The sequence below is a fragment of the Papaver somniferum genome, chromosome 8 (assembly GCF_003573695.1).
Source record: "Papaver somniferum cultivar HN1 chromosome 8, ASM357369v1, whole genome shotgun sequence".
NCBI lineage: Eukaryota > Viridiplantae > Streptophyta > Magnoliopsida > Ranunculales > Papaveraceae > Papaver > Papaver somniferum.
The window spans coordinates 76,186,353-76,199,135 of NC_039365.1; the positions used below are offsets into that span (position 1 = coordinate 76,186,353).

Below are 12,783 nucleotides of genomic sequence, written 5' to 3' on the forward strand. Positions count from 1 at the left end.
GTTATGTAATCTTGAAAATGATGTTATCATGATAACTACTAAAGATTTTTCTTTTCCTTCTGTAATTCAGTAAGATAAGGTGAAATGATATTAGATTTGATCTGTAAATGATATTTTACCAGTAAGATGAGGTGAAATGGTCAAACGGCTCCTTCAGCTTCCATTCAATCTCGTGTATTACAAGCTGCAAGGTTCGTGGATCTTTCTTCTTCTTTTGAACAACAGTTTTTGTCTGCAGTGCATATAACTTAGGTACGTGGGTATCTGTCTCAGTCTCAGTCTCAGTCTCATCTCCTAGCTAACTCCATATAAACCACCACCCAAATCCCACTGAACCCACTGTCTCTTCAATAGATCCACGGGGTTTTAACGTTCGCGAATGACGATCCTAAGTGAACTTCAGGCATCAGAGTATAAAACCCCAGTCTACCCAAGTTGGTTGTTCCACCAGCCATGCATTCACTCTCATTATCCTACGGTGTGGATAAATCCACGGATTTATAAAACCAACCGCAACCAAACCGTTAAATCTTGCGGATTTGAGAATTCACCCGCAACCGGCCCATAAACTCTTACGGATTGGTTTTCACCCGCAATTTTACGGACGGTTACGGATGAAATTCGCGGTTCCGGATTATATGCACATCTCTAAATGATCCATTTAACGGGGCTTTTATATGTTGAACCCATATAATAAGGGGTTGTAGTGTCACTGATACAAAACTATCTTGTGGATCAAGTGTCCAACAGATGGGTAATGTACTATCCGCATTTAACCCGTGAAAACAAATGGGTTTAGGAATTCGCCCACGTCCAGTACACCAAAACGTGAGCCGGCATCCATCCGCTAAGATTCGTATCTGGTCGGGTGAAATTTGCAGATATGCAAATTTGTTAATACCCATAGGAATTTGACCTATTAGTATTAGGTCCATGAGCCTAAAACCTCTCGTTTAGTGGAAGATCCAACAGTCCTAAAATCTCGTCTGCGAACCTCCATCTCTCAGTCTCTCTCGTTCCAGCACGACCGGTGTTCAGCGCCATCACTGGTACTAGTACTACTGGACCACCAACTGGGGAGCACAAGCAATCTGTGAAAGGTAATCTCTCTCTCTCGGGTTTGTAATTGAAACGTTAGTCGGTTGGATATCTACATTCCTTTAGGAATAAAGGCTTAAACCCTAGCTGTAATTCTCTCTCTTTGTTTCCTGAGCTCCCACCACCGTCCTGAAATTCAGTTCCTGGACCCTTAAAAAAATAAGCACAAACTGGTTGGTTGAATTGCAAGTGTTGGTTCATTTTGTATTCTTTCATCCTGAAATCGAAAGAAGCTTTTGTTGTTAACCCACAATTATTCCATGCCTGGAATATCTCCCTGCAAACTGGCTAGTAAATTCATGATTGCCTACTCTATGTTTGTCGTAAATATAATTTGCTTAGTCCTGAATATGTGGAAAAACAAAACTAGGGCTTAGCTTTGATGATATTAGAGTTACTTAATATTATGAAATTGGGCTCAGTTATCAAGTTTAAGCTACCGGACTATGGAGCGAGTTTCTCAATTAATCTTTTGAATTGCTCCTATTCTATTTAGGAATTTAGAGTCAACTTCTGAATTGGCCCTAATTTCTAACCACTTGATTTTACTTACATGGTTTAAGCTCAAAAAAATTCCCCCAATTTAAAATGTCCTTTTATAAACTCAACCTTATTTGCGGCATCTTACATTTTGCTTTGTTTCTACTTAAAATTCATCATTATTAGGTTGAATTTTGAATCATAATGAGCATCATGAATAAATGAGTCCACTAAAGTTCAAATTCCTTATTTGCTTCGCGATAGTATAAATTCATCATTATCAATGGAGCTTGAGGTCTCTATTCTTCTAATGTTGCTCTAATGAATTCCAGAACTGAACTGTATATTCCCCAGTTCGGGAGAAATGAAAATGGGTGGGAAGAGAAAGAAGGATGAAGGAGAAGCTGCTGCTGAAGAAGAAAGAGAAGTAAAACCGTGTAATATGAAAAGACAGGTATTACCATCTACAATAAAGAACAAGGACAAGAGGGCCGCTGTTCATTCCCAGCTCAAACATGAAAAGAAAGTTGAGAAGCGAAAGAAGCAAAAAGATCGTGAAGCTAAGGAAAAGAAAGCTATGGAGCTCGGGGAAGAGGTCTTTTTTTTAACCCCCTACCTTTCATTTGTTTTGAATATCTTGTTATGTTTGATGACCTTTTGGTATCTATAAAGGAATTAGGTGGGTATTAGTTTTCTTCGGCAAAATAGATTTTGGTGTTTGGCTTTTTTACTCGTAATTTTTTTGAATTTGCAGCTACCTCCTAGACCAACACCACATACCATTGAAACCAGAAGGGTGCCTGATGAAACCATTTGTTAGCCCGATGATGAAGAGGTTTGTCTTTTAATCTCCTTTCAAGTTTCCATCTGGAGTGTTGTTGCTCTTTATTTTTATTCAACCCAAAACATAGTCATCGGGATTTTTCAGTCATTATTCGTAAGTAAATACTGTTGAACTTTTCTAATAGATGGTATGTTGCTTCCTTGCAGTTATTTGCTGGGATGATGTGGATGAGTTCAGTGGGTTTCTGAAACAAGAAATCACTCCAAAAATTTTGATCACCACATGTCGTTTCAACTCTGCTGTATGTTCTGCGATACTTACACAGTTTATCTGGTTAACTTAAATGTTATGTCCACAACATGATATTTGATGGATTTTTTTATTTGCAGAGAGGACCAGCTTTCATCTCGGAACTACTTACAGTAATTCAAAATGCTCATTATTTCAAGAGAGGAACCTATGACTTGAAAAAGGTTAGTTGATTTTGATGGTTTTGACATCATCGCTTACTAATCTGTGTGCAATATTTTTGAGGTTACACCTTTCTTTGTTGTGCAGATTGTGGAATATGCAAACAAAAAGGACTTCACATCTATAGTTGTTCTCCACACTAACAGTAGGCAACCAGGTAAGCAAAGCTCTTTGGGTTCCCATTTATTCCTTGATTGCACTCTTGTTTATTTTATTTTTTAAGTTATATACATATCTTTGTTATGGTTTCAAGTTTATTACCTGATTCTGATCAGATGTTATTTCATGAATATTTTCAAAAAAAAAATCTCTGTAGATGCTCTCCTCATTATTGGCTTACCTGATGGACCAACTGCACATTTTAAGCTTTCAAGTCTGGTCTTACGCAAGGATATTAAGGTATGTCTATTCACACCCATGCATGCGTGGCTCATTGTTACGTGAGAAAGTTTTAGGATGCAGTGCAAAAAGTTTACTGTGTTTACGCCTGCGTGTCAACTAACATATGATTACACATTGTATGTCCTAATGACTTCTATTTGTTACTGGCAGAATCATGGTAATCCAACTCTTCACATGCCTGAGCTAGTGATGAATAATTTCACGACACGTTTGGGACATCGTGTTGGGAGGTAAAATCCTTACCCTTTGAAGTTGGATATTCCCATATAATATCTTTGTTGTTTAGCTTCTCTTGGATTTAATTCCACGTGTATACTTGTCCCCTAATCTTTTTTCTCTCGACATGTTCTGCATAGGATGATACAATCACTCTTCCCTCAAGATCCTAATTTTAGAGGAAGAAGGGTTCTGACCTTCCACAATCAGCGTGATTTCATTTTCTTTCGCCACCATAGGTTTGTCTCTGTACGGTTATGTTTGCTCTGAGCATAACACATTGCTTCAGGGTACTACTAAATATTAATTAATTTTTGTTCTACATGGAAGCAATATTTCTTTCGGTATGGTGCTAGGTATATTTTTGACCAGAAAGAAATCAAGCCGCTCGATGGGAAAGGTAAAAATAAAGAAACCAAGGAGAAGAAGCTTGGAAAAGTGATTACTCGCATGCAGGTCAAAACTTTTACCTTCCTACTACATAACCACCTGAGTTTGGTAACAGTGATAAGCCATATAATTTGCGAGCAGAATACTTGTTTCCAACCTTTTACTGAGCAACTTACAGAAAAAAAAAAGAAAAAAAAAACTTTTATCAACTCAAGTATGATACATAAATAAGTAAATATTGAAACTATGGTAGTGATGGAAGGAAATTATTTCTCCATCTAAAACACTCTGATACATTAAGATGGGTGGCAGGATGACTGATTTATAGTGAAGTTGTCACATGACATGACAGTCTTCGTAAGCATGTTAGCTAAAATATCCTTCCGAAACGTGCAGGAATGTGGTCCGCGTTTGATCAGTTTACAGCATGGAACATTTGATACTAAAGGAGGGGAATATGAATGGGTTCACAAGGTATTATGTTTCCCCCAGTTGAATTAGAAAGAATTTTCCTCTCCTTTTTTCATATAATTTGTTTGCTTACCTTGCTTTTGTTTTTTTCGATTGTTAGCCGGAAATGGATACGAGCCGCCGAAGATTTTTCTTGTGAGCTTTCCGGAGATTTTGCAGGAAGAGGCGTCCCCCCCTCACTTTTCCTCGTATTTGGTGAAAAAGAGTAGCATTTTTGTAGGTATATTCTGAGTGAGCTGAAAGAAACCTTGTTTGTTGACATATCGTAAAACTAACTGGATTCTAGTAGGCAATACAGTGATTAACTTATGTAGTGTTTTGCATGTTGGTCAATTCTGATCTTTAATGTAAAGGGTTTTATTCTGTATTTTTATAATATAAGTATAAGTTACGAATAATATGATCCACATCATTATTTTTCTTTTGATAATGATCGGAACAAAAACCTTTGGTGCACGATGCCCCAAATTGACAAGCGAATAGAATCTTAGAGCAACCACGTACACATATTTTTGGAACCACAGTAATAAGCTTATGCCTAACGCCAACTTACAGTGGTTAAAGTAAAAAATAGCTAATCAAGTTGCAAAAGAAGTATATTCTTTCCTCTTGTTTTGAAGAAAACTAAGAAGAAATAATCTTTTGTCGAATCAAGAAAAGAAAAATGATTCGATTAACAATCGCCTAAGGGAACTTGATGGTTATAAGTACAATGAATCTGCAAAGACATGACATCCCTTCATATAAACTTGGGTGCTCCAAAAGAAACCAAGGAATAGCTGCTGATAAAGTACCAACACCGCAAGCCATGTCTGGAAACTTAACCGGCCAAGAACTTTCTCAGGTAAATACACAAAACTAATCCAGACAGAAGTACGTACATAACTTATTTTTTTCCTTCTGTACTTTCTGATCAATGAGGCTGCTATTTGTTTGGGCAAGAATTATAAACACTTGGTTGTCAAAAAGAAAAAAAGGTACACACCCATTGCATATATCGTGTTCATTTATCTCGATATATAATTCCAAGTTGTTGACAGAATTTGTGGCAAACAAGCTCAAATAAAACTCCAAATACTATTATCAGTGAGTGCATTGGTCCGTATTTGGTACCCAAAGGTCCATATAAGTGTTTTTCGCAAATTAAATTCAGATAGTGTACTATCAGTGAACTCGAATGCAGTATATAATTTAGGCATCTACCTACCAACATCTAGAACTTTTCGACGGCGGTTATGATTGTTGCTTGACCTTCGAAAAAAGCTTATAAAACCGGCCCATTTTCTTTCTTTAGATGGTAGACATGGAGAGTGGAGTGACACATTCGTCAAGATAAGCATAATATATATCTCCCATCGTTGAAAAACAATCAACACCGCCCAATGCAGAATAAAGAGAATCTCAACCCTTTGCTTTTCTTTAATAAAGACGGTAATTAGTAACGAAATCCCTTGATTAAGAAGATTAAGATTAAAATTAGTTTTGTGTTTTACATTTTCTCCTTAGACTTTCGGTTTCACGTATCGTCGTCCGTATTCCATCCCAGAAAACAAAAAAGATTGTAAAACAATATTTATTTGTTTTTGTAGAATATAATTTAGAGAGAGAAGGAGCCACACAACGAGTTTGTATTTTGTATATAAAAACAAACACGAAGACTCAAATCTTTCATTGGGTTTTCGTTCTTCTTTCTTACAATCAAACATTATTCTGTTGCTTGGGTTCATCGTTAAATCCTAAGAAAGAAATTTGATCTTTGTATTTGGAATTGGTTTTATGTTCAAAAACAACAATCTCTTTAATCTTCTCTCTTTGTTTATCTTCTTTGTTCTGTTTCTCTCTTTATCCAATCTTCAACACCAACAGCAACAACTAATTGAAGAACCAGAACATTACCCACTTCTTAAACGATACAGTGAAATGGTAAAGTATCAAATTCGGATGCTGTATTTTGGATATGGGTTTGGTTGAATAGAAATGTGTTTCTGGATTTCATGATGTTTATTGATTGTGATGTTGATATTTGTGTAAAAGCAGGTGGTGGATTCAAATTTTGTAAAGATAAATACAAGTGGAGGAATTGACAACAATACCAATAATAACAATAGTAGTAAAGTTAAAGGAAGAATATCAAGGATTGGAACTTATGCATCAATGGCCGACCCTTGTATTTCCTGTACTACATTCAATATTCTAGCACCTATCTACAAAAGACTCGATAAAGAGGTAAACCTTTTCATTTATTTGATGTTATGTTGTTCCTTTTTGACTCTCAATGCATTTTTTGGAAAATTGAATCAGAAATTTTGAAATTTGAAGTATTCTGAATGTGGTTTATGTTGATTGTTATTGAGAATTTGATGAACATAAAAATTGTCTGAATTCAAGCTGTTTGTTTAAATGTCTGTGTGGGTACTCAATCTTTTCTTTTTAATTATTGTTTAGACTTTAGAAACTAACGGTTAGTATTGGTTTGGTGTTGCATAACAGAATCAAAGCCGCCGAGAAAGCGAATACAGAGCATACTGGTTTAGCAGAAACCGAAGTATATTGGATCTTTTGTTGTGTGATAGATCGTCAATCATATGTCTTCAGGTAAGTTATCAATGCATTTTTATTTGTTTTTGTTAATTTGGTTGTTCTTTGATTTTGACTTAGTACGATATAACTCTGCTATTCAAGTATATAACTGTGAGTGCGATGAATTTGCTGGTTTAATATGGATTCTTTTCTCAATAGGAATTTTGGGTTGGAAATGAAGAGCTTGTTGAAATGTATGAGAAAAGACTTGGTAATGCAGGCTATACTAGTTTCAAGCTAGCACGCACAAACAACCGAGGAGATGGTATGGTCCCTTTTTATTACTGACTGCCAAAAAGGATACCGATTATTCGCTTTGGAACTTCTTTTTTCTATAAAACTGCATCTAGTCCTGATCATGAATCACTTTCCCCCCTTGAACTTTTCTTGTTTCACAAATGATTCTTTCTCGATAAGCTCGTCTAATTGATTGGCGCTTCACTTATTCCAAATTAATGTCGGTTTCTTTGGTTGGTCTTGATCTTTCTATTGTCTGTCTGGAATACTAGTTTTGTGGCCCCTCACTCAACCATGAGTCGACCAACCCTAATGAAACATAATTTATTGATATAAAGTAATGAATATTTTAACTTTTTTTGTTTAGTATATGGTTGCTCAAGTTTGAGAGATATTCTTTGTTTTTTCAAACTTGTAAGGGGTAGTTTGCACCCATCTCGCAAATTTGGGAGCACTCTTTCTGTATAGATTACTACTTTATATTAATAATTTTGAATGGACTTACTTATGATGTCGTTGAAAACGAATATGACGTAATGTGTTGATCAAATTAAGTTCATTTAGGGAAGCTTTGGTGATGAGGGCGTAGAAAACAAATAATATGTCCATAGTCAGCTTGGAAATCCTGTTTAAATGTAAGTATAGATGTGTTAAGTCAGATATGCATTTTGGATTCCTTCATTTAAAATAATTGAGAAGATTAAGTCAATCAAATTATTGATCATGCATAAATGAGCATGCTTATCACTACTTGGTCGTACCAATTTTAAAGCATGTCATAAGTTTCATGCAAACATCAAGGTAAAAAGCTTTCAGTGAAGAACCAAAAGGGTAATAATATATATTGTACTGCCATTAAATTTAACCAGAAACAATTTGTTTACTAAACTAACTTAATTATTTTTATGTGTTTTGATTTCTAACAAACTCTTTCTGCTATGAACAGGTTTGCTCACCGCTGTTCATAAGGATTACTTTACAATTTTAGACTATAGAGAATTGCTTTTCAATGATTTCGGAGATCGTGTTGCGCAACTGTTACACGTTGAATCAGTTGTGCCCTTCTCACCCTGTCGGCATAAAAATGTTTTGCAAGAAATTCTCATCGTGAATACCCATCTGTTATTTCCTCATGATTCTAGTCTTTCCATCGTACGGTTACATCAGGTAGAATTATCTGCCGTAAATATGTAATTTTCAATATTTTTATCAGCAAATTTTTATTTGCTTATAGTTGAGACAGAACTAATTTGTAAGTATATTTTATGTTCTGGTAAAACAGGTTTACAAAATCCTTAAGTATGTAGAATCCTACCAGAAAGAAAACAAGCTTAATCCTATGCCAATACTACTCTGTGGGTAAGTTTTTGACCCCGTTCTTTATCAAAGATCACGATAATATCATAAAATCTTAACTCTATTCTGCGTGCTTTTTCACAGTGACTGGAACGGGAGCAAGCGGGGACACGTCTATAAGTTCCTTAGATCCCAGAGTTTTGTGTCGTCATATGATGCTGCTCATCAGTATACGGACAGCGATGCGGATGCCCACAAGGTTATTACTTTATAGTTTCGGATATAAATTTCATCTCTCTCCTTGGAGATTACCTCCAAAGGTTTAAAATAAAATGTTTCTCATGCTATTTTAGAGTTTTGTTACAGTGGGTTAGTCACCGAAATCATCGAGGGAACATCTGCGGTGTAGATTTCATATGGCTTCTTAATCCTACTAAGTATCGGAAACCACTAAAAACAAGTTGGGGTGAAGCTGTCTTTAGTATAATTAAGGTGAGTTAAACAAATATTATAGGATGAATTTAATGCCGAACTATCTCTTCTGAGTGATCACTTGTAGTAAAAATGTTTTCTGATGCTAAGTTTGTTTTGGTTGCAGTACCAACTACGTGAAGCTTCCTTGAACGAAAGTGATGCATTTGCGTTCTTGAAAGCTGATAGTCCTGGTGATTACATTACCTACTCTGCTTTCTGTCAAGCACTGCGTCAGGTATATACCATATTATATACTATAAGAGAAATAAAGTAAATTATGTTATAAAACATAGACCTAATTATATTTCACATGATTCAGCTTGGTTTAACTGGTGACCCTCATACACTGAGTTCTGAAGAGATCGAGGATGTGTGGATCCAAGCGGACGTAGATGGAAATGGTGTTGTTGACTACAGTGAATTTCAGGTAATTGATTTTTATTTTGTCGACTACTTGGTCTAGTTTCAGTATCTTGCTTGCTGCGTTGCTCGCTCGATAATGTTTATCACGCCTGAAAATTCAAAAGTTTGTTCCGCTGGTAGTTTGTAATTAGGTATTTTCTGATCCCAATCGATAATGAGCTGGTAATCTGTTAAAAGAATGGGTTTGCACCCACACAACCCCTTTTAGACCACATTTTGGAAGCCAACTCCTCTATCTGAATCGATGATTTGTAATACCACCCTGGGTTAAGGAAAATGTCATTAGTTTAGGTTTCTGATGAAAGAAGTTGCTAGTGGTGTTCTTGATTGCCCTTGGAAGTGGTTTAGTTGGTTTATTACTCCATATAGAAACTTCTGCCTAGTCCAATGGTCTCTGTATTATTGCCTTTTGATTGATATTTTAATTTTGGTATTGCAGCAGCGAATTTGGGATCCAGTATGTTGTTTTGACCAAATAGAGGAAAAGATCGAAAAGAGCACAGGAGAAGAGGAGGAACAAATGTACGGTTTTAACGTGAAGAATGCAGTTCTCTTCCCCCGTGAAGTAGAGAAAGGTCGGTGGCCAGAAAACTACTCTCTTTCAGACCACGCACGACTAACTGTAGTTTTCTCACCGGTAAGCATGCTCACATCGCAACCAATCTGCTAGTAATTATTATTAAGACCAGGGTGGTAAAAATCCCCACGGCTTCTGTAAACAATACGAATCGATCCAACCAAGAAATTTTAAAAAAATTCTTAATGGTTGAGAGATAATTGTATACTTTTTGTTGAAATCATGTAGTGGGTATCGTAAATCCCAGTATTAGGCTGTACCATGAAGTAAAGCTATCTTGGGTTCCGGTCTGCCTTAACCGATTATACGTGTTAAAGTTTAAATGAGGAGAAAAAAAACAAAAAAGAGAGAGTTTGAGGTAGTTCCTGGCTAGTTTGAGGTAGTTACTGGCTAGTTTGAGGCCTATAAAGAAAAAAATAAGAAGATATTTTGAAGTTAAATGAAAAATTCCTTAGTCGAATATTTTACTAAATGGCTAATTTGTTTCTGGTGTAAATTTGGTTGATTAAGAGATGTTTAATTTTGGTAACTTAGAAATCAACATCAAAAGATGAAAAAATGTTGTTTTTGTTGAAAAAATCAACCCATAATAGTTGATGTTCATGCACTCGTCGATCGATTCTGGGTTGATGTTTTACTAAATAGCTCAATCGTAAGAATCAGTTTATGTGAACATTTATATGGTAATTATGCTAAGCAGTTAAGAAAACACTGACATATTCTAGCATAAATAAGACATACAAAAATTAGGCATTTCTTTCATCCAAGAATCGATATAGGGATGAACATCGATCGATTCTGGTTAAATGTTCTTCAACCAGAAAACACATACAAAATAGATCGCTTGATGTGGGCATGAACGTCGATCGATTATCATATGAATCGGTCATATGGACATGGACGTCAGCCGATTATGGTAAGAGTAATGGGTTACAATCGATGACGTTTCGTTTGCAAAAAAAAAAAAAGGATGATGAAATTTCCTTTAAATCTGTCGATGTAGTTAGAATTGATTGATGCTAATTTAGAAATGACTTGAACAAATTTAAATCTAGAAGATAAGGCTTAGGATTGAATTTTAACCTGGCTAGTTTGGGGCCTAGTCCAGCTATTTGGGGCATGTTATTAGATGACAAAAAAAGTCATTAGAAATAAATTTCACACAACCCCTTATCCAACTATTCTCTTACTACCCATTTTACCCCTGATTAATTATCATTAATTAATCATATTAGGTGTTAATTAATCGTGTTAGATGTGAGATCAACTAATGCAAATCGATCTTCAAAACACCAAACAACTGAAAAATTTTGATTTTTTTTCGAAAACACTACCCATAATCGATTTACGTTCATGCACTTGTAAACCGATTCTGGGTAGTGTTCTTTGGTATTCATGAAGGACACCAGGAATCGGTTAATGATGGCGTAGATAAAATCTGATTCTTATAATTGGTCTTTGCTGGAGTCATATATAAACCGATTGTTTCATACTCGTAAGAAGAAAAAAAATTCATTCATTTCAAATTTATTTCTTTTCGTAGGAATCACGGATGCACTTAGCACGTGCATCAAGCCTTTGAACCCCTAGGTGAGCGTAGTGGACGAGTTTTGAGCATGCATAAACTTGTTTTATGATAAACCCATTATACACATAATTATAATTAAAACACTTTAAGTGCATCTAAGTTCAAACCATGATTAAGAAATAAACCTTAAACCATCCAAAAAAAGTGTTAAAAACTTAAAACTAGAACCAACAAAAGTCTTAAAAAACTTAAAACTTGAACTTATAATATCTAAAAGAGAGCATCAACATCATGGAGCACCAACACCAGCATAAGGAGTAGCAGCATCTTCAGCAGCACCCGCTGCAAAAAAAAATACATGTAATCCGATTCTAACTACTAAAACACAATGGAAAATGATACCCTAAGAATCGGTTTATGTGGTACATATATAAAAACCGATTGCGAAGTGGAATCTGAAGACACAACTTCACAATCGGTGTATTACCACGCAAATAAAACCCGATTGTAAGAGCGCAAAGTTAAAAAAGAAAAAGAAAAAAATATCACCCAGAATCGGTTCATGTTAATGCACTTATAAACCAATTCCGGTGATGTCTTTTCATATTATGATTTCAAACCCAAAATCGGTCGATGCTAGTCATCATATAAACCGATTTCTCTGCATGCTCTTCATGGCCGAAGAACAAAACCCAGAATCGGTTGATACGATATGTCAGCATAAACCGGTTCTGGGAAAAATCAGAGATTGTGATTTTTCAAAATCAAAGTTTTAAACATGTAAATCAATGAAGAAATGTGAATCATAGAATGAGTTGATGGAGATTTACCTTTTCTTGGTTGGATTAGAGATCGTTGGAGAAGAAGATCAATTTTTTTTTATTAGAGTTTATGGAATTTGGAAGGATTATATAAGAATAAAAAGTTTTTTTGGTTTAGTTTTTATGTTTTTAATCTTTTTAGTGAAAATGGTAAGGATTAGTATTTATATGAGTTAGTTTTAGGAATTAATTTGGGGATAAATTAGTCATTTTTATCAAATTTGGCATCCCATAGCCATTTTTGTAAGGTGGAAGAGAAATTTGATAGGCCCCGATTAAATGGCCTAGGCCCCAAACTAGCCAGGAATTTTAATAATGAGGTTAACTTAGTACTTTTACCCAGTTTAAATACTTTTGTGTATGTGGGTGAAGAAAATGATAGCTCTCAGATATGATAATAGTTAATGTAAGGTTGATCTTCAAATTTCCGAAAAAAGGAAATAATAGTTAATGTCCGTTTCATGGTGAAATTTCTAAAATCTCATATAGTACCTTTGAGTATTTTCTTTATTCCTTAGTTTTTTTGGTTTTCAAA

General features: G+C 35.3%; 1 protein-coding gene and 1 pseudogene across 2 annotated transcripts; both read left to right on the forward strand.

Annotated features, from left to right (window-relative positions):
* The first annotated feature begins 938 nt into the window (after nt 1-938).
* LOC113301649 lies at nt 939-4,707 on the forward strand (annotated as a pseudogene).
* Nucleotides 4,708-5,060: 353 nt separating this feature from the next.
* Nucleotides 5,061-10,359, forward strand: LOC113301648 (uncharacterized calcium-binding protein At1g02270-like). 2 transcript variants are annotated; one of them, XM_026550436.1, is made up of 12 exons: nt 5,061-5,156; nt 6,179-6,235; nt 6,350-6,538; nt 6,803-6,907; nt 7,052-7,157; nt 8,076-8,296; nt 8,412-8,488; nt 8,570-8,684; nt 8,792-8,917; nt 9,024-9,134; nt 9,219-9,326; nt 9,762-10,359. In XM_026550436.1, exons 1-12 carry the CDS (start codon nt 5,121-5,123, stop codon nt 9,990-9,992), a joined length of 1,482 nt encoding a protein of 493 aa, XP_026406221.1. In that variant the 5' UTR covers nt 5,061-5,120; the 3' UTR covers nt 9,993-10,359. The 2 variants fall into 2 exon arrangements, with proteins under 2 accessions (XP_026406221.1, XP_026406222.1); XM_026550437.1 differs by lacking the exon at nt 5,061-5,156 and having other exon boundaries at nt 5,896-6,235.
* The last annotated feature ends 2,424 nt before the right edge of the window (nt 10,360-12,783 follow it).